Source organism: Chamaea fasciata, unplaced genomic scaffold, assembly GCF_029207755.1.
Source record: "Chamaea fasciata isolate MVZ Bird 193981 ecotype frontalis unplaced genomic scaffold, bChaFas1.0.hap1 SCAF_1, whole genome shotgun sequence".
Lineage (NCBI taxonomy): Eukaryota > Metazoa > Chordata > Aves > Passeriformes > Sylviidae > Chamaea > Chamaea fasciata.
The window spans coordinates 20651603-20676579 of record NW_027094086.1 but is presented as its reverse complement, the minus strand read 5'-3'; the positions used below and the strand labels follow the sequence as shown (position 1 = coordinate 20676579).

At 39.9% G+C, this 24977-nt stretch overlaps 1 protein-coding gene across 2 annotated transcripts; it reads left to right on the top strand.

Moving 5' to 3' along the window:
* The first annotated feature begins 215 nt into the window (after positions 1 to 215).
* ATP6V1C1 (ATPase H+ transporting V1 subunit C1) lies at positions 216 to 17162 on the top strand. 2 transcript variants are annotated; one of them, XM_066177666.1, is made up of 13 exons: positions 216 to 310; positions 2078 to 2261; positions 4320 to 4387; positions 5464 to 5549; positions 6245 to 6339; positions 10062 to 10153; positions 11238 to 11336; positions 12654 to 12722; positions 14032 to 14124; positions 14213 to 14306; positions 14837 to 14934; positions 15496 to 15622; positions 16550 to 17162. In XM_066177666.1, the coding sequence occupies exons 2-13, from the start codon at positions 2130 to 2132 to the stop codon at positions 16643 to 16645; spliced, it is 1149 nt and encodes a 382-aa protein (XP_066033763.1). In that variant the 5' UTR covers positions 216 to 310; positions 2078 to 2129; the 3' UTR covers positions 16646 to 17162. The 2 variants fall into 2 exon arrangements, with proteins under 2 accessions (XP_066033763.1, XP_066033772.1); XM_066177675.1 differs by lacking the exon at positions 216 to 310 and adding an exon at positions 1065 to 1147.
* Positions 17163 to 24977: the final 7815 nt, after the last annotated feature.

Sequence of the window (24977 nt, the reverse complement as noted above, 5' to 3'; positions counted from 1 at the left end):
CTTCTTGACACGGGGCCGCCCTGAGCCACATGTGGTTTTTCACACCAATTCCCTAATCAAGCCCAGATCAATCAGGAACGACCCGAGCCCTGAAGCAGCCGGTGCCCGCGGCAGCGGCCGCCCCGCCAGGGAGCGGGCGGGGCGGGCCTCGAACCCGCGGCCCCCGCGCACCCGGCAGTCACCGCGCCGCCGCGTCACAGCGCCGCCCCCCGCCCCTCGCACCGGGCGCTGCGGCGGCGTCAGCTGACCGCGGGTCACGTGACCCAGCGGCGGGTGAGCGGGCGGCGGCGCCGGGGATGGAGCAGTGACGGTAACGGCGGGGCCGGGCCCGAGAGCGGGCAGGGGAAGGGAAGGAGGGAAGGAAGGAAGGAAGGAACGAGGGACGAGTGTCTGGGCTACCCCGAGCGGCTGCCGCAGCGCCCCGGCCTCCCCGGGCGCCGGGCCGCGCAGGGCCTGGCATGAAGGGCAGCGCCGGCCGGGCCCGGCGGCACCGCGGCTCCCGGGGGCTGTGCCGGGCCTCGGGGCGCCGGGCCACCGCTCTGCCGCTGCGGGCGGTGTTTACCGCGGGGAGCGCGAATGGACGGCGCGGCCCGGGGAGCCCGGGCAGGCGGCTGCCGGGCTGTGGGCGCTGATATCTAATCCCTGTGATCCAGGTCAGCGGCTCCGTGGGGAGCGAGGGCAGCGCCCCCCGCTCCCGCTGCCGGCCCCAGGTCGCCTCCGCACAAGCGTGGGGATGCCCCGTGGCGCAATCTCCCCGGCTTCCTCGCTGTGGCCGCTTGTGTTTATGAAACGCGGGGGCCGAGCGCCAGAAGTGATTTCTGAAAGCGAGCCTGAAGAAGTGACACGCTGGGGACTTAGTGCTAAGTCGCATCAGTAAATTGAGGTTTCCTGTTGGGCTAAATAGAAGCAATTGTCCCCTGCTCCTTGCTCTCTTTTTTTTTTTTTTTTTGAAAAATGCAATGCCGTAGCTGAGATTCTGTTTTGACATCACTGTACGTTTTTCCGAGTACAACGCTGAGAACACCTGTTCATAAGTTTTATTTTAGATTGTAGTGTACTGCATGGAAGATTTTTCTTTGGAAATCCACCTTCCTAATAACATACGGATGAAGCAGTGTACATTATAAAAAGAGCCCTGGTCATAGAGGTACATGTGAACAAGCTAGCCATTTTTATTGCCTATTCTAGGCTTTATTTTGAACACTTGGTATTTCCTGCTGTATCCTATGGTTCTTTTCTTTAATTTGTTTGACTTATATTTTACAGTCAGTCTGTATGTAATTTTTGTCTTATCAGCATTTGTTTTTCAAACCATTCTGTAGCACTTCTCCTTTCTTCACTTCGTGTTTGGTATTCTGCGTTGTTCTGATTTCAAGCCCCCTCATAGAAAACACTTAAAAGTCTTCGACCAAGCTTTTTGTTCCCTTGTGTATTCGACAATACCTCCATTTTGCCTGAAATGGGAAATCGTCTTCCTTCCCATGATTATTGGAAATGGACCAGAGCTTCAGGAAAACCAACCACACAGACAAAAAATGGTGCAGGAGGAAGGGGTGTCCAGTGACTTAATAATTCCTGGGAGCTATTGCATTTAAATATATTAGGCATTTACTTACTTTAAAACACTGTCCTAGTCTGAAAAGTGATTGGAAGACAGATGTCAGAGTTGAAATTTGTTTGGTTTTTCTTATTTTTTCTCCGATGTTTTCAGAAAAAGTTGCCTGTTTTACAGACACTGGAAAATGTATATAGCTGTGAAAATGCAATTTGGGCCCTGTTTTGTTTGATTTATTTTCAGTTAGATTGTTTGCTTGTTACCTTTTTGTGAAATTACAGTCGAAAGTTGCTAATGTTGTAAACTTGGCCCACTTTAACATATAGGATGGTCAGTTTAAAAAGATTTTCCAATGGTGTAAATGCAATTTGAAAGATAGGAAAAAATGAATTTGGAGCCACCTGATACTCCTGGAACTGCAGTTTAGTAATATGGAAGGAGATGTTTTTCTTCAGGCGAAGCTTTGACTGTTGTAGTAATGGCAGATACTTTTTCTTCTTTCCTTTGCTTCCCTTCTGCTAGCGTCTTGCCTTTATCCTCCAGAATAAAGAAACATCAAGATAAAGGCACAAAAATGACAGAGTTTTGGCTGATTTCTGCTCCTGGGGAAAAAACCTGTCAACAGACATGGGAGAAGCTACATGCAGCAACTACAAAACATAACAATCTTTCCACTAATTCAAAGTTCAACATTCCGGACTTGAAGGTATGTAAACCCCATGTTGTGTCCTAAGAAGTGTGTTTGTTTTGCATCATCTTTGTTTCTCTTGGTTAAAACTTGCGAATGTGTTAGAGAGAACAGCTGACTTCTCTTCATGTTTGTGTGAATCTAAGAAATAATTCAGACAACGGTTATCTTTTTTCTGAACTTCTAAATTAGTTGTTCACTGTGTAAGTTTTCAAGATTCAGCAACCTATGTTCTTTCAGCAAATAAAGCAGTTTTTTTTCCGAGGGTGGTAGTCTTGATTTCATAGTGGTAGCAGTTACTTGGAGAAGAAAAATAGGAACCTGTGATCTGATCTGATTATTGAGAGTTTCCTTTGACTGTTTTGTTTTGCCTTTCTGAAAATGATTTAATTTTTTTTCCCTTCTCAATTGTCTTCTCCTTTTCTGTCTGAGATACAGTGAAAAGGCTCAAATTAAAATACAGGAGTTGATCAAACAGCTGCTCTGCCTTTTCTCTGTCCAGAAGTAACATTCTGCTATTAGAGCAGTGGTTTATCTCTGGCTGAGCATTCCAGTGTGACCTGCCAATATGTTGTGGAAAATGGAAAAAAAACGTGTTTGAACTATTTAGTGAGAAGCAAATAGTAACAAAATCTGAAAGTATTTAATCTTGGTTTAATACAATCATCAGGATATGGAAAAGTTATGAGCCAGTGCATTAATTAGAAAAGGTCTTTCCTGATGCCTAAATATTTCTTGAACAAGAATTTGGAGTTCAGTTTAATGTAGTGAAAGCTCATCAAAGCTCACGAAATTGAGGAGAAAAATGCCATCAGTCTTTGTCTACAGAGTGGATCAAATTCAGGTGGCATAATGCCTTTTTCCTGTCTCTGCTAAGGAATGAGCCCAGGGCACAGAGTGCTTCACTGTGCTTTTAAGGTCTTCCAGCTGCCATAACTTGTATTCACATTTGGACTGTCCTGAGTTAGAACAGGGACTAGAACAAATGTCTGTCTCTCCCAGGAGATCCTTGGTCATGAGTCAGGTTGGCTTTCAAACTGTAGGGTGCCTGCAGCATTTAGAGGAGCCCATCAGGGTTAGAAACAATTGGTTTTGCTTCTACTCTGCTTCCTAAAAGGGCAGAGGCTGAATATATACCTTATACACAGTGGGAAATAGTCTGGATTCTGTTGACACTGTTTAAGCAGTGAGATCCTTTAGTTCAAACAGTGAAACAGTGGTTTAGTCTCCACTGAACAACAGTCTTAGTGCTTAAGGGCTTGCTTGTCCTGAGGCTTCTAAGTGACTAGTTAAAATGAGCTTCCTTATTCTGCTTGTGGCCCACAAGAAGTTGGGGCATGGAAAGTCATTTGGTAATGAAGTTTCTTAAGTAATTCTGCTGCTTTCTGCATTTAGGCTAAACAGAAAAGGACTACTGTGAATTTGAGTGGTCAGATATATAGAAAGTAGATGCTAGGCTACAAATATGTTCAGAAACATCTTGTCTAGGCAGAAGATTCATTTATGCCCTGTAATATTTCAGCAAGAAATGTGTACTCTAGATACATGAAATTAGGGAAGAAGTTTTTTGGAGGAGAAGGAAAGAAAGACTGAAAGATATTTTACTACCCAAGGTGGAAAAAGTCCAGACTCTTGTTGGTCTAACTGGTGCAGTACTCTTGTCAAAGTTCTCAATGTCCAGATTGCCTCCAGTGCTGAGCTTGCTGATCAGTGAAATTTCACATTTGATCTAAAGTAGTGAATTAAATGCTGAAGCAACTGCCTTGTGAAAAACACAGCCAATTCATAATGTGGACATTGTTTTAACATGTTTTGGATGGCTGGGCTGCAGAACTGAAACTGAGCACCAGACTAGTGGGTTAGATCTGATCCTGTGGTGCTTTGAGGGGGGAGTGGTTATCTAACAAATGAAACACAGTGTGGCTTTGGTAAATCAAGATGAGTGAAGTCTTGGAGTCCAGCATTTTATGTAGTTCAGCAGAGCTACTTGTTGGGAGATGCAGCTTTTACTGTTAGCTGGTTTTATCTTTCTATGTTTGTCTACATCTGCTAATGCATTTTGGTCTTTGCTTCTAGGTTGGCACACTGGATGTTTTGGTTGGTTTGTCAGATGAGCTGGCTAAACTGGATGCGTTTGTGGAGAGGTAACAGTTTATTTTCACTGGGATGCAAAGTTTTAGAATAATGATGTGATGGTTTTCTGAGCCCTAATAATACACAGGTTATTTTCAGCATTTTTTGTATCACAGTGATCCTCTGCAGGCAGTCAGCAAGCTAAGATTTAAGAAGGCCAGGATGCTGGTTTTTACAGTATCTGTTCTTGAAAAAAGAAAAATAGTCTCAACTTCTTATGCCATAGCGGAACGTTACGCATTGATGAAGGATGGTTCTCTCTGTAGCAGTGCTGTGTGATGCTGGGTCCTGAAGAATTGTTAAGAATTGAGCCTGACAAGTGCGTGAAGTGGTGATGAAATGAAGTAAAAGCTTGTTCTTTTAGCAGGAATTTACACACTTGAAGAAAGTAACTATGTAATTTCCTAATCCATAGAAATGCTTAAACAGTGTTAATATTAAAATGCAAAACCTGTTCATTTTGAAGAAACTAATGGACTTTTGAAAGTGATCTTTAGCAAAATTTCACACAACCAGAACTCATGGAGCCATCTTTTGTTTCAAGGAGAGAAATCTTAAGTAGACATTTTTAAATAGAAAAGGAAACTGTTTGGCCTGGCACATGTCAATAATATTATACATGGCTTTTCAGTTAGGTAGGTAGGTCTTGATTGCATTGTCAAGGTTGCCTTGTGTTTAGCTTGGATTTCTGTTGACTTCTACCTTTCTGTCTATTTCTAGAAAGGGGTTAGGATTTTGGAAGTACAACAGACTTTAAAAAATATTTTGCGGTATAATGACATTACACTTGAGTCAGTACCAGTGTGAGGGAGCCAGTCTCACCTTATTGAGAATGGTGAGTAGCAAGAGTAGAGATTTTAAATAAAGTTATGAAATACTTCTGAGAAGTTGGTCTCCTTCAGATGCTGAGCCCAGCTTGGGCTCTTAGAAAGTTTGGATATAGAGCAGCCATCATCTTTATTTGATCCAGTCACTTTTGATCCAATCTCAGGCAATTTAAAATCAGTTTTATGAATGGTATTTCTCAAATGGCAGGTTTGGGGTTTTGAGGGTTTTTTAAAATATATCTTTCTCTTTAATTTTTCAGTGTTGTAAAGAAGGTGGCTCAGTATATGGCTGATGTTCTAGAAGACAGTAAAGATAAAGTTCAGGAGAATCTTCTGGCTAATGGAGGTAAAGTGTTAACCATGATGTCCTAATGTATCCTAAAACTGTAGAAGGGAAGGCAATGATCCTGAAACTTACTGAGGTGCAAGGGGCTGCACCTGGGTCAGAGTAGCTCTCAGTGTCAATACAGGTGGGGGTGAATGCATTGAGAACAGCCCTGCTGAGGAGGACTTGGGGGTGCCAGTGTGCATTTTATTTTAGTAAAGAGCTGCACTTTTCTCTGAACCAGTATTTTATTTTCAAAGCCATTTAATAGAATTTAGCAGCTTGTATTGATGCAAGAGAGGCTAATATAAATGGATAAAGGCTTGGAGTAGTGTCTTCCATAAAAAGCTTTGCAAAACTGTCACTTCAGGTGAGCCACATGATCATTGCTGTCTTTTGTGCCATCATAACCTTCCCTTCTCCCACCCATTTTTCACACAGAGCAAAAAACAGTTGCTCTCATCTGTAGTTCTCCAACCATCCTCAATTTGGTAGTAAATGTCATTTACAGTCTACAGAGGTGGAGAAACCATCATCTGAAGGCAGAGGTCATGGCTAATTTACTGCCTGTTTATTTTCAAATTTCTTAAGCAGCAGGGTCCACACATGGGAAGGTCCAGTCTGTTGCAGTTCTCTTCTGTTACAGCAGTTCTACATAGAATATAATACCTTAGTCTTTTTATTGTCTATCTTAACAAAGTTCCTTAAAATTTTAGTTGACTTGGTCACCTATATAACAAGGTTCCAGTGGGATATGGCCAAATACCCAATCAAGCAATCCTTGAAGAATATTTCAGAAATTATTGCAAAGGTAAGGTAAATTTGTTTTATAAAACTTCCCTATTTGAACTTGAGATACTAATGCACAGAACTTGCTATCAAAGGGATTTGTCTGTTTTAGTCAGCTAACAATAGTAGTGAACTTTGTAGCAGTTAGTAACCAAAGAAATACGTTAGGATGTGGCTAGGATTTGGAGAATGCTCCCTGAAGGCTATCATACTGTCTTTGCTGATTTTTGTTTCCTAGGATCGCTGAGCTAACAAATAAATAGTCAGGAAATGATGTTTACATTTCAGTTTTGCTGTACTAGCATGTTGTTTGTCTGATGTTATCAAACCTTGTGGGCTGTTAGCAGTGAACCAGGAAACTTACTTACATTCTGAAAGCCATGGCAGTCAGTTATGAGGGGAGAAATAAGCCTTCATTGTTAGATGTAACGAAAGCTCATTTGAGAGTTGTCATGCGTTTTCCTCATCTTTACTTTGGAAAAGTGTTTCATGCATGGGGGATTTAATTTGCATTATACTTGCTTGTGAGCCTATACAGGGTCCTCAGCAGTGACTGGCTGATTTAGACAGTGAGAGGGTTCTCTGTAGGCACCCCCTGCTTTAAGATCTTCCCAGCCTCTTCAGGATTTTTTTTTTCTCTTCCCTGTTTTCTGTAAGCTGCAGACTGGCTCTTGGAACTGCCCATGTTACTAACTAGAAATACATAACTTGGAAAAAAGAGGCTGTTCTGGGTACCTATACAGGTAGTCTTTAGGGGTGGATGTGTAGGGACTATAATGGGGTTGGGATGGGGGTAAGTGCTGGTAGACTTGTGTTTTGCTATAACTGCAGATTCATGAAACTACTTCATTAATTTTTTTGCAGAGATTACAAAATCTTAATATATGCTACAAAGCTGACAGAGAATGCAATTAGTACTTTCATTTTTGATATTTTCTTTGGGACTATCACTGTATCTTCAGTTTATTTCACAAATTACATTTAGTAAGTATTCCTGGAAAACATCTGCAGAGTGGCCTTTTGTTGAAGGATGACTGGCTGTCGTGCAGCTCTGAAGATGTGAACGTTAAAAGTGTGTCACAGATATAAAATAATAATCTTAATATCTGACACTGGCATGTAATATTTCAGAAGAAGGTACCAAAATGAAGCACCAAACTTTTTACAGCTATGATAGTACAGCACTTTTTTTTTTTTTTTTTTTTTCAGAAATTAAATTAGTTGAAAAAGAAACACAGGACATGAAGAGATATGGCCTTTATTGAAAATTATCAAAGATGCAGTGCATGTTAGTCTGTGTCCTGAAGTCTTCTGGATAAATAATCTGCTTCAACAAAATTGTACTCCAGAACCTGAACTTCAACTGTCTTTCATTCTTTATCTACTTTAGGGATCTCATTGACCTACTAGGTTGGATAGTAAATGCAGAGAAACAGGTCTGCTGGAGTTCAGCCTGAGTCATCCTGTTAAGGGTTTCCATTTCTCTTCGTGTTTAGCTGTGCCTGTATTCTATAGGACAGCTTCAGGACACCTGTATCATAAATCTGATTTCAAATAGTTTATAATGTATTTTCAACTGTGAGCCATAGATATGTGTCCATTAAGTAGAGAAGGAAGATGACTGAAGATGCTTTACGTTCTTATAGAAATGATCCCTAGGAGATCATATCACAGGAGTTTTGTCCCAAGGCAGAAAGAGTCCCGACAAAGATAAAATCTCCGTGTAATCACATGCCAAAGTGAAGATACAGGAAAATTGGTAGAGCCACATTAATTAAAATCTGTGAAGCCTCTTGATATGTTGATGTTAAATAATTTGAAAAGCTTGTCATATCATGAATTACTACTTTTCCTGTATGGTTTTATATCAGCTTCACTCACTCAGGCAGCAGATTCTGATGTCTGTCAAGATGACTAATGGCAATTGCAGTGGGGGGTTTGTCAGTTGAGGAGAAATTACAGCAGTGTTAGAAGCATTTAAAATAAAATGATATCTGCTGAAACTATCCATCAAAATTTTTCAGCTTTTAACTTTCAGAAGTTTTGTGAACCCCAGTGTCAATACAGAAGACTTTGGAGATGGCATCTGTGCTATGTGAGAGCTGTCACTTAACTGAGTCATTCTTTGAATTTGAAATTAGTCATCAGACTTATGCAAGGAGACAACCTCAATATTTTTAGTGCCCTAGTCCAACCTTTTCAGCAACCCAGGCATACACTGAAGTGCAACAGCTCAGTTGTATGACTACAAGGCACTCACGTATTGGCAATGACTACCTAAATGATTTAAATATCTGGCATTGCTCTGTGTAGAAGTAAGCTCACAATGTTAGACTGGCACTTCCCTTAGCAATTCCATGAGTCTGCCTTCTTTTGCAATGACCTTCATGAGTTATTCACCAATTCTACTCCCAAAAGGGGAGTTTGTATTGTTGCTTCATTTGGTAATTTTAGCAATTTATTTTCAAGAGCTCTGTTGTGGCATTGAGGTTTGTGGTTCTGTATTATCTAACATTCAGTTGGAAGCAACACAGTTTGTTTTTTACAGTAAACTTCAGTCAGTGCAGCAGTGACAGGGTTTTGTCTAAGCAGTCATATTCTAAAAGACTACTGACTCTAAATTGAGAGCAATTTGAGTATTGTCAGTTAGGAAATGCTGAATGGAACTGGTTTGTAAAGGCAGCATTTGGTATCAATGTTTTTTGGGTTTTGTCCTTAAGTAATGCATTGTTAAACTTGTTGAAATTCTTGGTCCTTGGAAAAAGCAGAGAGTTGTCAGTCTGGGGAAGAGCTGAAATGCACAAAGGTCTAATATCTTCTGATTAATTTTCCCCTTATGCTGTCTTCTAGATGTAAAAAAAAAAAAAAAAAAAAAAAAAAAAAGGTGCTAGTGTTACTTCTTGTAGTATTAAAATTTTCATGAAGGTGTATGCCTTGTGTGACAGCTGCTGAAATGTTCTACATGTTGCTTTGCTAAAGGTTGTATCAGTCAAAGAATTTAAATACCCTTAAGTACTCACCTGTTCAATTTTGTCATTTTCAGAGTGTTTTGTCTAAAGGATTTCTGTATCTGTAAAGGTGCAAGCTGTTAATGTGTTGCCACATGAAACTAACAGAATGTTCAGGTTTTTGATGACTTCCTGCTAGAGACCAGCCAACTTAGGTGTTACCATAAACAAGGTCACTGTTTAATTAAGTGACCTTGCTTTTAAGACAGATCTATTTTGTGGAAACAATACCATGTCTGGATCTCCAAGCTGAAGTGTTTTATGCAAACAAAAAGTTTTGTCAGTGGTCTAAGTCTATATAAAGGGAGAGTCCCTTGACTGTGTTCAGAAACTTGTCCCTGGGAATTTTTTCATGCTTGTAGTTCCATTTTACAGCGAGTAGGCAGTGAAGGAGGCAGTAAGGCAGCATTATAATGCCAGACCAACGCTGTGCTGTGTTCTTTCACTTACCCAGCTGTTACTGAGTGCTCTGATTTTAAAACACTACCTTGTATAGAGTACACACTGATATGAGTATGGTTAGCAGTTCAGGATGTACTGAAGTGCTTCATTTGTTTTGTCTTCTTCCACTTACTGCAAAGTTACCTAGCTGGGAGTTTATCATTTTTCATAATCATGCTAATTAAGCCATCCTTCTCAAATCCACCCTCCAGGATTACTTGAGCAGCAGTGGCAAGCTGGACATAAGTTCTGTTCTAGTTCTTTAGACACAATTCCTTTTCTTTTCATTTTTAAGGGAGTAAACCAGATTGACAATGATCTAAAAGCAAGAGCCTCGGCATACAACAATCTGAAAGGGAATCTTCAGAATTTGGAAAGAAAGAATGCGTAAGTTGTATTGTTTTCTGTTAATGTAGCACAGGAATGTTATCTAAGCATGAAAACCTAATAAAATGTGGAGAGATATGTGCTCTAAGCTTAATGTATTTTTGAGGCGTTTATCCATCTTGAAGAGCAGCTGTCATAAAAGAACATTTATTACCAGCTGTCTGGTTGGTGTTAACTTACTTGTGACTGAAAAGCAATTAGGAAATCACAAAAGCATGTACAAATAGCATAAATTGCTGGAACTTTTGAAAGGAGCTTGCTGTTAGTGGTGTGTAATGCTGCTCCTTAGGTGTCTTGTCTAAATAAAGAAGTCTTCCCTTCACTCCAACTTAACTGGTTTTCTTCCCTCAGAATTTACCAGCAGAGACAGCTGTTGTGTGCACACAGATAAATAAATTAAACAAGGTCTGCATGTTGTCTTGTCACGTACATGTGATGATTATCTGAAATATGGTTGAGGTACAGTAGTTCTGATGTGCAAATGTGGTTGATTGTTGTGCCTGAACCCTGCCATTACAGTGAATGGCAGAAGCCTGCTGGCTGATTCAGAACCATGGGGCATGCCAGTGACAGTACGTGACAAGCTGTTTTAGGATGAGACATAAGTTCTGTGCTAAGCCATGGCAGTTGGTCAGCTGAACGCTGTTAAACCTATGTTCATTCTTGGTCTTTTATGATATGGGGAAATACACTGCTTTAAGCTTTTATTGATGTTTTGTATGTAGATCTGTACTATGTTAGTTATAACTCTGAGGCTCCATGTACTAGAATCCACAGTTAATGGTTTTAATGGTTCTTGCAGTTTTAAATAGCTTTTAAAAAGACAAGTTGGCCATTTAAACGTGTGACGTATTTGGAATGTGGAAATGACGCACAGCAGTGGAGCTACTGATAAAAATGTCAGTGACTGTGGACAGTGAGATATAAAATGCATATATGGACATTTGGTTTGCTCTGCTAGTAGCAATTGTGTAGGTAAAATGTATTTTTGAGAATGCTGTATTATTAGGCACTGGAAACTGTTACCCAGACAAATTCAATTCTTAAACATGTAATTGTTCTGGCTGTCTTTGTTTCTCTGCAGGGGAAGCTTGCTAACCAGAAGTCTTGCTGATATTGTAAAGAAAGAGGACTTTGTCCTTGATTCAGAATATTTGGTCACGTTATTAGTGATTGTGCCGAAGTAAGTTTATTCATCCTAAGAACAGAATGCCATAAGAAATATAAACCAAATAATAGATCTCACAACCCTCTAATAGTGTAAGAATGACATCTGAATTTACTTGGGGCTTTCGTGGATGAGCAAACAGAACTGTTAAGATGCTCAGGAGAGATAAGTGAGCGTCTGTGCCTGTGTTCCTTGTTCACAAAAACTCCTCATAAGGACTGCTGAGTGCTCATGAATTTCTTGAAGAAACTGGAGATTAGTTTTATGTTTCTTATCCAGTGTTTGCTATGAGTAGTCATGTTCCAGATGGTGTCCTTACGAAAATAAGTTCTGAGTAAAAACATGACTCCTTTTACATTAGAAGGCTGAATCATTAAATTATCCTGGTTAGGACTACGCCAACTTTTACCACTTAGTGAGTGAACTCTTTACTGCTTTGCTCTGTATGTTTTTTAGATTGCCTGAACACTGATTTTTTTTCCTGACCTAAATCTCTGCCATTGGAACCCTGCTTACGTCCTGTTGAAGGCTTGCTGGGGGAACAGGCTGTTCTTATTTGAAATGTTTGAACAACAGAAATCTCATGTTTATGTGTGGCCAATGAAAGTGGTGAACCAGATGCCCTCAAAACTGTTGTAAAATGGGAAAACGGCCCTTGACTCTCTTTCTGGAGCTGCAAGCAAATAGAGCTTCTGATTTATGAAAAGCCCACAGGCTCTCTTTACCAGAGGAACGATTAGAGTCTGTCACATGTCAAACTCTGGTGAAGGAAAAGCAGTTTTGTGGTGACTTTAGCAGAAAGCAGATGGTTAGAATATCTTCACTGTTATTTTTCTTTGACTTGTTTTTGCTGTTGAAAGGATGGAACCTCTTCATGACCAGCTACAGAAAGGCAGGGTTTCCAAAATTCCCAGTCTTTCAGGCAAGTGCAGGACTCTAGAGCACCTGTTTATAATTGTGGAAGTAGTATTCCTCTGCTCAAAAGAGCAGAGTTGCATGAGGAGTTTCTGATTAACCTTGACAATTAATTTCATTTGGTCCCCTGGGATCTGTACTTAATGGTGATTTAATTTCATAATTCTTTGATTTAAAAAATGTTGCACTTGTAAACTGACATGAAGACTGAAAATATGTTTTTGCCATCACTGTAGTTTATTTATCAATACATATAAAAACAGCATGAGGAGAACTGAACATTTCTTCAGTCTTGCATATTTCTGACAACCTACACCAGAGATGGAAGATGTGATGATTAAATGTTTTTACCTTAAAAAAAAACTTAATCCATTAATCTCAGATTAAAAGTCTAACAATAACCTGTGTATTCTCTAGGTTAAATTACAATGACTGGGTTAAGCAGTATGAAACACTAGCAGAGATGGTTGTACCACGTTCCAGCAAGTAAGTTGTTAAATGCTAAATCACATATTTGCATGTGCTATGTTTCAGGAATGTTATTTATTTAGAAAGACTTCGAATTTTAAAGATTGGTCAAATACTTGTCAATATATCTAGCTTTATAGTTTTATCTGATCAAATAATTGAGGTAAGATTCAAATGAACTCTAGGGTTTACAAAGTTATCAAACTTAACTTATGTGAGAAGAGTACGAGAATTGAAAAGTTAATCTAGTTCTGGTCAGATATATTCAGCTTCTAGCTGGAGTGTGGTGGAGATAAGCAACAAATGCTGGCTGCTGCCCTGTGAGCTTTACGTCTCTATTCACAGGACTTGAAACAAATTTTATGAACTCTTTGAAAACTTTCAAAAGAATGGAGAATTGGAAGTGTAAATGGTTTTGTTGTGTACAAAAAAAGGTAGTTTGTCTCTTTGGGTCCCTGGCATCAAACTGGTGCTAGGTGCTGTGGTGGGCAAGATTAAACCACTTTAGCAACCTTGTAACCACATTGAAGATAAAGTCCACATGTAGCACAAAGCATCCCTTTGTGGATAATTTTACCTGACAGATTGAGGTTTTGATCAGGCAAATCTGATATTACTGGTTCTGTGCCAGTTAGAAAATCTGAACTTGCTCTGGATAGCTTCACATTTGGAAGACCAGCCAGTGGTTCTTATTTGATTATTGGGAAACCATGGCCTAGGGCTAGCTTAAGAAAAGGCAACGTGTTAAACTGTTGGATAATGCTTGTGTTGAGCCCAGTATGACACTAAGGAACAGTCTAAATCTGTTCAAGCTTTTTTTTCCTAAGGTAAACCCTCAAAATAAGCAGATTTTTTTTAAATCATAAAATGGTAAATCTAGGGAGTCATCTTTACAGCCTAAGAAACATTTTCTTTTGCCAACCTGTATCTTTTTAATTTGTGTAATTTCCTATTTTATATCCATTTCATTTTTCTTTAAAACACACGTTTCTAATAAATCTGTAGTCCAAACGTTTCAGTGTTAAACTAGCTTCAGTTGCTTTTTTTCAATAATTTTTAATTTTAACAAATATTTTATGAAGTGGTTTTGTGTAATGAAGTCTCTGAATGTGAACTGTAAACTGCCATCATTTATGAAGGGAGTAATTTAAGGCAGTCAGTTACACTCTGTATGAGGTGCTTAATTTGGGAACTAAAACCTGTATAATTATCCACATTTTTGTCTTGCCTTGTAGCAGTAAAGTACAACATGTGGTACGGTGTGACTGATCTGTGCTGATTTGAACCTGATTGATTCTGACACTTGGTTTGTTTTCTGTCTGTGCAGTGTACTCTTTGAAGACCAAGACAGCTACCTTTGTAATGTCACCTTGTTCAGGAAGGCAGTGGATGACTTCAAGCACAAAGCCAGAGAGTATAAGTAAGGGGTTTTTTGTGTGCATTCTGTCTCTCATGCTTTGAAGGATCTCTAGATAGGCATTTTTGATTTTATTCACTTCCAAATGCAGATTCATGGTCCGTGACTTCCAGTACAATGAAGAAGAGATGAAAGCCGATAAAGAGGAAATGAATAGACTGTCAACTGACAAGAAGAAGCAGTTCGTAAGTCTTAATGAACTGGTCATTATAGAAATGTGAGACATCTAAGAAACTTGTTATTACTACATAAAAATTTCATGAAGTTGTGATTCAGTGAAAGCATTTTAAGGATAACATGATGTAGCCAGCCTGCCACCCTGCTAATCTGCTCTGGGATAATTGAATTTCCTGCAGCACAAGGGCTCCTTACTGCACTGAACCAAGGGCTGGTATTGCCACTGATAATGTTTGAAGTTTGAAAATGGACAAGTATTTGAATTACATAATCAAATATTACTAAAATGATCTTTAATAGAGTTAGATCATGACAACTGAGATGGGGAACTGAAGAGACAATGGCAAGTCTCATTAAATCTCTCTTTACTTTGTATCAAAACACTCTTGAGCCATTATGTCTGTAGTGAACTCTGTCTTTAACTTGTCTTTTATTATCATGGTACAGATATTGAGTAGCTGCTCAAAGATGCATAATGGGCTGAGTCTTTTTCTGATGTTTGAATAGCATATTTTTTTTTCCCTTTTCTCTTTCACAGGGGCCTCTGGTTCGATGGCTGAAAGTTAATTTCAGTGAAGCTTTCATTGCATGGATTCATGTGAAAGCATTACGTGTTTTTGTTGAATCTGTTTTAAGGTAATGAAGCAGACTTGAATAGTGATTTTCTTCCTAGACTTGGTAAGAATTTACATCTAGCTTGCATTTACCAAACTGTAGCATGTGAATGCTGCTCTTCTGGGAAGGAGGAAGCAAAAAGTAGGGCAGTGAGAATAGCTGGTGGCAATAGCTCTTGTTGCCAGTTGTGAAATATTTGAGGTGGATAATTGTGTATCTTCTCCTTGGACAGTCTTCTTAGTATTATGTAGAAACTACATTGTCCACCAAGTGTCATAAGCAAAGTAAACTAACGGAGTGTTCAAAATTTAGTCTAAATGCTCAGGTAACGTTGAGAATGATGCTAAATACTCAAGGATTTAAAACTATTTTAAAAATTTTTTTGGTTCAGTTTTATTTTAAACTTGAAGTTCTCTTTTTTTATGCCTTCTGAATTGTAGACACAGAATAGTTTTGCAAAAATTAAAATGAGCAGAATTTCCTCTTCAGCAATAGGATTCTTTAACAAAATAAAATTCAGCTTTGAATTATGAAAGAAGGTTTATTTCAGCATTTCCACAATTTTCTACTTGACTTCCTCAGGTACGGTTTGCCAGTTAACTTCCAGGCAATGCTGCTTCAGCCTAATAAGAAAACAATGAAGAAACTGAGGGAAGTTCTGTATGACCTATACAAACATCTTGACAGCAGTGCAGCAGCTATCATTGATGTAAGTACTTTTTAACTGCTACTGGTATGTTTAAACAAAGCAAAAAGTCTGTTGGCATCATTAAAAAGCTATACCTGTCCATATTCTTCATTTTCTCACAGTACAGGGAATTTTGTCTCCTTAAAAAAAATGCTGCTTCTGTTTTACAATTTTGCAAGGCAGATGGTATTTGAAGTTGCAACCAATATATTTGAAGAGCTGTCTGGTTTAAAAGTCACATGTAATTTCTTCCTGCTACATTCTTTCCTACTACTGATGGAAAGATACAGACTGCAAGTTAGCATAGTAGTCCTCTGCTGAAGAAGGCTGAATCATTGTCAAAATGGAATCAGCCTTTCCATCTGTTGAGGTCTCATTTTCATGTGTAAAACTGGTTTGTTGGGAGGCTTATTCTACTAATTTGCTTTGTATTGAAAAGAAGTGATTTTCATAGTTAAAAGTTAACTAAAGGTACCATGAGTTTAGCTGAATTGAAAAAAGATTCTTAACATCATATTGAACGTAATGTATTTCCAGGCCTTTTTGTGGAAAGAGGATGTGATACAATTTAGATGAAAATTAAAGATGCTTTAAAGAACTTATGTAACTTCCTGGACCATTCAGCGCCCTATAACATTCTTCTCAGAAATTGACAGTGTTTAGATGTAGTAGTGATGATGTTTTTACTATAGCGATGGATGTGAATTATTGATACAGAACTACTTAGATTTTAAAAAAGCACTTTGTATTTACTTTTGAAAAATACTGTTTGTCATTTGTCAAAGTTCTAACTTTATCTGTTATTTAAACAGTCACTTGAACGTGAAAAATTTAAGCTTGAAGTCTTACCTGGCCTATTCGCTTCTAAAACACATGCATATTTAACCTGCTTCTTAGTAGGAGTCTGAATTGTAAGAGTATGACTGGTTTCTAAACTTTTATTTGCAGGCAACTATGGATATTCCAGGTTTAAACCTCAGCCAACAGGAGTACTACCCATATGTGTACTACAAGATCGATTGTAATTTGCTGGAATTCAAGTAAAAGTTCCCTAACATGACAATCTTCTCAGTGTTGGTGTAAACAAACAGAAGTGAGGTTGAAGTATAGTAATACTTTTAACATTCTACTAATCATATGCTTGCTTCTTATGTTAGGTGAATTGAACACACTGTGGTCCATCTCTAGACATTTTCTTTTTAAAGAACAGTGTAGGTAACCAGCTTTTAATCGACTATGTCTGTAAATGTATATTGAGAGAATTGAAGTATTTATAAAGAGAGTGATTTATTTAAGGAAAAGCTTATCCCTCTTTCATATGGTGGTCTGTGTTAATTCCATTTACTGTTGTTTATAAAAAAAACTTGTTTACAGAAGACTAGTGTAAATGTTCATGGCCATTTTGTTCATTTGATTTAGTAGATACAACTGTGTTAACGTTGTTGAACTGTGATGTAAAGTATGTAAAATTGGTATGAAATCGTGATTTCTGAATGGTTTAAAATTACAATTGATGCACTGTAAACACAGGGAAAATAAACATACCTGTGCAAATGTGTCACTTTCTTGTACCATGTAAAATTGCAGATACTTGTGTCTAAACTGAAGCAATGTGTTAAGTCTTTCATAGTGCTGCATCCTGCAGGCACTGGTACAGAAATGCAGCTGGCTTCAGCACAAGTACTGTCAAGAGATGCAGGAATTAATTTTGCTTTGTGCAGAAAGGCTCAAGTATGTTGTTTGGCCACCACACATATGTATGAATGTTTTTCATGTTGACATCTTTATGACTCTAAAGAAAAGATGTGAGACCATTATTGGGAAGATAATGGCAAGCTGAGATAATAACAAGCTGGGCTGAGCTGGGATTTTGGTAATTCTTAGGTTTTTTTCAGTCAGTTGAAGCTTGAGACTGTTTCGTGGATTTGAATACTGTGCTATTAGATGGTCACTTTTTTTTTTTTTTTTGTGACATCTGTTCTACCACACAGGGAACATGATGGCTTCCTTTTAATGTGGCTAGAGAGGAGTTGTTTATTTCAGTAGCAGCTCTTACAAGTATTCTACCTGTCTGAGTAGCTAAATATGCAAGTAAAGCTGCACTACTGTTTAAAACTGACTTTAATCAAGAGTGAGACTAGAGGAGTGCTGATTTGTCAAAATTAGTATTTGAGGTAACTAACCACTGTATTCTTATCTCATTTAGTCTCTAACTGAAAATACCAGTGCTGTGGCTTCAAGCAGTGTAGAGCTTTCAGCTGTGGGATCTCTAATCATAACCCAGCAGCACCTTTGAGGAAATGGCTAATTTTGTAAGCCTACATTGAGATCTCTCATTATTAAAAAGGAAGTCTAGCTTTTGAGTGCAAGAGTTGCATCTAGCTACTGATTTTGACGGGGTTTGATGTCTATGAAACTATTTGCTGTGTAAATTTATGTTTGCTTTTCTTCCTATTTTTATAGACAAAAATGGAAATAGTGAGATCAGGTGTCCTGTTGTGGTCACATTTCTGCTTCTCCCACTTCTCATTTCCTTACAGAAGTAACAGCTGTTTACTGTGTTGTCCAGGTTGTTAAAGTGTGCCCAAGTGGAAGTGGTTTTCCTTTTATCACCCAGCTCTGCCTCTTCCACTGGCTTTTGTTACTGCTGCACACAAAGGTTGTCATCTTGGTTCTGAGCCCACTGTAACACATACACTTCTTAAAGGTAAAGAGGGTTTTGTTGTCCTGCCTCTCTAATCACAGGAGGAATCAGGCTGAACTGTTGTCTCTGTTCTTCCCCTTAGTTCTCTTTTGATTTTGTTTTCAAAGCCATTCTACAAACAAGTGGGGGTAAGGGCTTAGGTTTCCAATAAGTACTGTATGAAATGCTTCGCTGTGTATTTGACCTTGTTCAAGATAGTTGTGTCAGCTCAATCAGCCTTAGATCCTTCTGAAATGAATGGAAGCAAAGGGCAGATGGACAACAGAATGACACCACCGTCCAAAGTGAGGGAAGCAGTCAATATGCTGAAGAACAGAGAGATGTAGAAATGCTGGAGAGGTGGGCTGACAGGAACTGCATGGGCTTCACCAAGAATTGCCAAGTCCTGTGCTGGGGGGCAGGTAACTCTTAATGCCCTAGTCTGGGCTGGGTGTGGACTAGCCAGGAAGCAACACTGCAGAGAAAGTGGGAGACTAGTTGTGCTTGTGGCCAGCCATCTCCTGGTATGGCTGTTAGCAGGAGGGTAGCCATCCTTCCCCAGTGTTCGGCACTTGTAAAGTCATCTCTGGGCTCTATAATGCAAGAAAATGGAGTACCACAATGGAGAAAGTCCAGTGGAAGCTACCCAAGCTTGTCAGGGGGGTGGATCATGTGACACTGTAACTGGGAGAATCATGTTCTCTCTATGCTGGGGAAGAGATCAGAAAAGCAAAGAGAAGATTTTACTGATATTTACAACTGCCTGAACAGAGAATACAAAGAAGATGGAACCTTCTGATGTGCCTGAGCACTTCTCAGAGGTACATGGCAATAAAGAGAGGCAAAGGATGCAAATTTGAATGTGAGAAATTCTCACTGGAGGCTGTGGTGGGTTGACCTTGGCTGGTGGCCAGTTACCCACCAGCTGCTCTCTCACTACTCCTGCTTGATGAGACGGGAGAAAACGAGGTGATAAATCTCCTGAGTTAAGATGTAGAGATTGCTTACCAGTTACTGTCACAGGCAGAACAGGCTAGGCTTGGGGAAGATGGGAAAGTTGGAGTTGCAGGAGTTTATTGCCAGTTCAAGAAGATTTGGTTTGTGAGAAGCAGACTAAAAGTGAAACACCTTATCCCCTTTTTTTTCCTGAGGCTCAGCATAACTCCTTTACACCTAGTCCTGTCCAGCATCTTACAGGGATGGGGAATAGAAGTTATGATCATATATTCATAATAATTTCTGTTTGCTTTACCTTCCTCCTCACACATTTCCCCTGCTCTAGCATGGTTCCTTCCACAGGCTGCAGTCCTTCAGAGTAAACCCAGTCAAACACAGATCCTCTGTGAGTCACATTTCCTTCAGAGCTTGTCCAGCTGGTCTGGTTTGGGTCCTCCAAAGGCTACAGTGTGGATATATGCTCAGGCACAGACCTCTAATTAGGCTGCAGGACAGTTCCTGCTCCACTGTGATCCCCTCTGTGGGCTACAGGGAAAAAATTACCTGCAATGCCTTTACTTTCAATGATGTATCTGGTTTGGCATTACCTGTGGCTGAGTAGACTCAAAATTGCTGTTTAAAAGAAGGGAAATTTGCTGAGTATTAAATATTAGTAACCAGTAGAATAGCTGGTGTCTGGATATCGTTGGGCCTTCCTTGTGGTGAAGAGGGATACTTTGGATACAGGAGCTGGGAGTCAGTGTTAGATTTGATTTATAGGGAAAAGCTAGAACAAAACCCACATCATTTTCCAGTTTATTGTATTTCTGTGGTTCTTCAAAGATTTCTGGCAAATGAAACAAGGTTAAAACTATAGAAATGGAAATTTTTCATTTTGTTTCCAAGAAGTATGCCAAATGATTAGGTTAGAGAGTAATTTGTGGAAGAAATTAAAAACATAGTATACTCTGGAATGTGAGCAGTATGGGAATTTTATTTTTCTTAAAATTAAGTCACAACAGATGATTTATGTCTTAATAGGAAAAGCAGACATAACTGGATTGTCACAATTTATATGTCTGTAATGAAAGTCTGAGAAGGGGAGACAGCTGCCGCACAGCAGAACTGTCTAAAATAGCAATTACTAGTCTTTTCATGAATTTAACAGATCTTGAAATGCTGATGGATGCCTTTGAAAGCTGACAAATACAACCTAGTAATGAAACTGAGAAAGCCATGCCTGCAGTGAGTTCCAGGATCTCCAGGACTGGGAAGAAGAATGAGCAGAGAACTAGGGAGAGGCAGAGGGAATGTGGTAGCCAGGAACTTGTAGAAGGGGCAGTTAAACAGACCTAGTAGTTCATTACTGAGCAGGAAGGGGAATGGGGGAGCATCACAATAGCTGAGGTCGGAGCACGAGAGGATTTCAGTGAACTTTAAGGAAAATGAGCCACCACAAACTTGTTAGAAGAAAACAAACTCTGTCTTGAAGAAGGGCAAGAAGAGGATCTGGGAACTACTGTCTGGGGCAGCCTGACCTTGATCTCTGGGGAGGATGAATGAGCAAACTGTGTCAAGGACAGGAAGGTGATGAAGGGTACTCAGCCTGGATTTGTGCCTTACTGACCTGATGGACTTCTGCAGTGAGATGATTGGATCAACGGATGAGATCAGAGCAGTAGAAGTTTGTTTATCTGCTTCAGTGAGGTCCTTGATGCTGTCACCTGTAGCATCATTGGCAAACTGATGGAGTACAGACTAGGTAAATGCATGGTGAGGTGGACTGAAAAGTAGGTGAATTTATGGGGCCAAGAGCTTGTAATCAGTGAGACAAAGTCCACGTAGAAGCCACTAGTTACTACTAGTATATCCCAGGGTTCAATACTGGGGTCAGTGTTTTTTAACATTTTTGTTAATTACCTGGATGATGGGATGGTGCACCTTCACCAAGTTTGCTGGTGACACAAAACTCAGAGGAGAGGTTCATAGGCCAAATGGTCCCTGTTCAGAGGCCCTCAATACACTATAGAAGTAGGAACATGGGAACTTGGTGAAGTTCAACAAAAGGGAAATGTCAAATCCCACATCTGGGGAAGAATACCAGATTGGTCACATACCAGTACAAACTGGTAGCCAACTGGCTGGGAAGCATTTTTGCAGAAAAAGGACACAGAACTCTGGAAAAGTTGAGCATGAGGCAGCAACGTGCCCTTGTAGTGGAGAAGGCCGACAGCACACCTGAGGAAGAGCCCTGCCAATGGGTTGAGAAGGGTGATTAGTCCCTTCACCTCAGCACTAAAGAGACACACCACAGCCTGGCAGTGGTTGAGATTGGCAGGGACTGTTGAAGACCATCATCTAGTTCTCCCTCCTCAGGCGAGGTCAGGAAGAACAGATTGCTCAGGACTGTGTCCAGTAAGGGGTTGAAAATCTCCACAGCCCTCTCTGTGCAATCTTCTTGGTGTTCAAACAACCAGGTAGTAAAATTGTGTTCTGTTTAGACAGGACAAGATGTGTCTCTGTTTGGGAACCACTGAGAAGTCAGGCTCCCTCTTTACACCCTCCCATCAGTATGAATAAACACTTATAAAAGGTGCTCTTGAAACTAATTATTTTCTTGAGCAGAGGGTAGTGATGGCCTCTGCAGTGTTCAAGCACTTGTTTTCTGGGGATTTTTTTGTTGTAAGGAATGTAGCTCTTGGGTATGGCAATGCACGGTGACCAGCAGATGTGGAATCTTTGTTTCAGTTTCTTTTTAATATATAACATTCTGAAATGCTTAGCATTTAAACCTCTATATTAATGCAGTTTTCATGAAGATATTGATTATTTTGAATGCTTTTTGAAAGATAAATGTATCTATGATCTGCTGAACTATTAGAAAGACATTGCAGGCAGTGTCTGATTTCTGAGCAGAAGTATTTAGAAAGAAACTTCTTCCCAGATATCTTTGTATTACAATTTTGGTTTTCTGCCAGAATTCCCACTGCAGAGGGGATGTTTGAATTGTGCTCCATCACTTATGTCAATAATTGCAGTGTTTGTCTTCCACCCGACCAGGACTGGATTCTTAGAGTGAAAGACTCTAATATTTGCCAGCAGCTTAGTATTTGTTTCCAGGCAGTTTGTAGTTTATCTTCTACTGACTTTAATATCTTTAAGAGCACAATTGGTGAGTTGAGTCAGAAGCAAATGGTATCACGCTTCACGTCATGGGGATAGGATCCTCGCCTGGGATCCTTTGATTTTGCTTACAAATGAGCTCTGTCACTCTCTGTACTGTGGCACTAATGGCAAGGATCATGGATGGACTAAAGCATGAATGTTTCCTCCTGCAGAGGTCTGGGGTTTGTGTTTCACCAAGAGGTTCACATTTTGTAGGCTCTGGGAAAATACAAGTGTAATATTTGTATTCCTGAAACTTCACTGAGTAGAATGTGGCTTTCCCAAGGTTCTTTGCAGTCTGTAATTAGGTTGTTGCAATCCTGTATCTCTCTGAGACACTGGGTAGGATCGTGCTGGTGGGACCTGAGAAGTTGTGGCTGTGTGGGCACTTTTGGACAGTCCTGCATTGGACAGATTCAACGAGAAAACTACAGGGGAAACTGTAGGAAACCTTAGGCAAAAGGAGATGGTGGAGAGCCAGCTTTGAACAGATGACAACAATTTCGTGCTAAAGAGTTACAAAGAGCAGTGTGAGTGTGCACACCATCGTAGTACTGATTGCTCGGTTTTGGCCTCACTATCACTCTTCTGAAAATGTAGTGGGTTTAGCTTTTGTCCTCTGTAGGCTCATCAAGGATCTCTCCTGCCTGACTCTGTCTGGGTGTGTGCTGTCGCGTTTCCTTGACGAATTGCTTTGGTTGCATCATCTGCAGAAATGAAATCTGTATTTTTCACCTCTAGAGAGCGACCTCGAGCTGCTCTCGAATACTGCCGGGGTGAGGCTCTCCTGAAGCCTTTGCTGAATGATTTGAGTTTGAACTGAAGTGTTTGGTCTTTGAATGGTTTCATGGTCTCATAGTACCATGGAAATTTTCAATATTGTCCATAATTACTATGTTTTGCTTCCCCATACTCCCTAAAGATTTATGTGGTGCCAAGCACATATCCAGCTTCTCACCGAAGAACCTGAAGCAATTGGCATGTCCCATTGGTGGAAGAGAATTCTGGTGGACTCAGAATTGCTATTTAAAATGGTGTATGTCTAATTTAAAATCCATTATGAGAGTTCAGTATTTTAAAAGTAGATTCTTTGTCTACACTGTTTACTAGTACTGCTTACTTGACTAAATATTAAATGAAGGAGTTTGAGGGATCATATGTATTTTCCATCAAAGCCAAAGTCTTCAGCTTCCAATGTTCTGTACCATCTCTTTTTGCAATGTTCAACCCTGTTCCACACCCATGGCAACAGGAGTGATCCTGCAGCTGAAGGCTGTAGAACTTTAATGCAGGCCTTTTAATCTTTTTCTTTTTAAAAACAGATCTGTGAATTTTTTGATGTGTGAAAATATTCCTGTAGTTTCTGAGCTACGAAGTTTTCTTTCCACAACAAACTTAGGGTTTTAGATCAAATATTGAAAATGTAGGGCTTCTAGTACAGCCTGGTGGGAGGTTGCCTTTTCCTTTCAGACTCTTCAGGAGGAATTTCTGGTCTCTGGGGACTCGTGGGAATCACGACACAGTTACTTGATCTTGCACATGTTTGTTTTGCCATTCTCTACCTTGTGTGAGCAATAGTGTCAGTCCAAAGCAGATCTGCCAGCTGGTCCAGCTGAACCCCACCTATTTTCCCATGTCCTGGTTACCTCCTTTGGCTAAGAGAGAACTGAAAAGCTGTTTTCAACCAAACTTCGCATGTAAACATGATGGAGAAAGCAAATGTAAGGAGCATCACTCTGGGTTACATGGGACGATGTCACTTGGTAAGGCCCTGCTTTCCCACAGCAGAGCACAGGAGCAGGGCCTCAGCCCTGCTTCCTTCCCAGTCCTGTTCTGCTTTCTCACATCACCTGGGTTACATTACTCTGTTGTAGGTCATTGCATGTTCCTTACTGAATCTCTTAGTTCTCTGTCCTTCTGCAACTCCAAATTTCCTGTTTTCCCCTTTTTCGCACTCCTTTACACTATTCTACTCCTCCCTTTCCTTGTTCCTCTTGTACTCATAAACTGCCACATTACCAGAGGCTGCAGTTTTGAATGTTTTCGTGTTGCTAAGTGATATTTTTCCTCTCTTCTCAACAGCCTTGTTTTCTTAGAAGTGTTTAGTACCTGCAGTCCTCACTTTATTGCCCTAAATTCAGATGCATTCTTGTCTTTATCTCCCATAGCTAAACAACAGCTTAACTTGCCACATTCACCCTTGTGAAAGCTTGTAGTTATTACTAAAACTGTTTTCTTGGACAATACTGTTTCAGATTTGGTTATATTTCATAATGTATTTGTTGACTGTGTTGTGTGTTGCTACAAGAGACTTGCAACCTGCTCATAAGGGCTTATCCAACCTGCACCAGGCTCTGGAGCATGTGACATGACATGTGCATCAATGCCCCAAAGTATTGTGAAGCAAAGGACAGGCTGATTATTTGGCCAATCTACTTATTATGCTCCACTGATTAAGGGTCTGGAAATATTAAACTACACATGGATTTTCAGCTATTAATGGTACAGCAAGTAATCAAGAATGAAAAGACACCGTTTTCACCAGCTGTTGGAGTCAAACTATCCATAAAAATTCCAGTTACCCCTTGTGAA

What these genes read in the sequence shown, in the direction of transcription:
- ATP6V1C1 (XM_066177666.1), top strand. Translation starts at nt 2,130, where the DNA reads ATGACAGAGTTTTGGCTGATTTCTGCTCCTGGGGAAAAAACCTGTCAA. An exon ending in TTTCAGAAATTATTGCAAAG is followed by an intron (nt 6,340 to 10,061) that starts GTAAGGTAAATT and finishes TTCATTTTTAAG; the next exon opens with GGAGTAAACCAGATTGACAA. An exon ending in AATTTGGAAAGAAAGAATGC is followed by an intron (nt 10,154 to 11,237) that starts GTAAGTTGTATT and finishes GTTTCTCTGCAG; the next exon opens with GGGAAGCTTGCTAACCAGAA.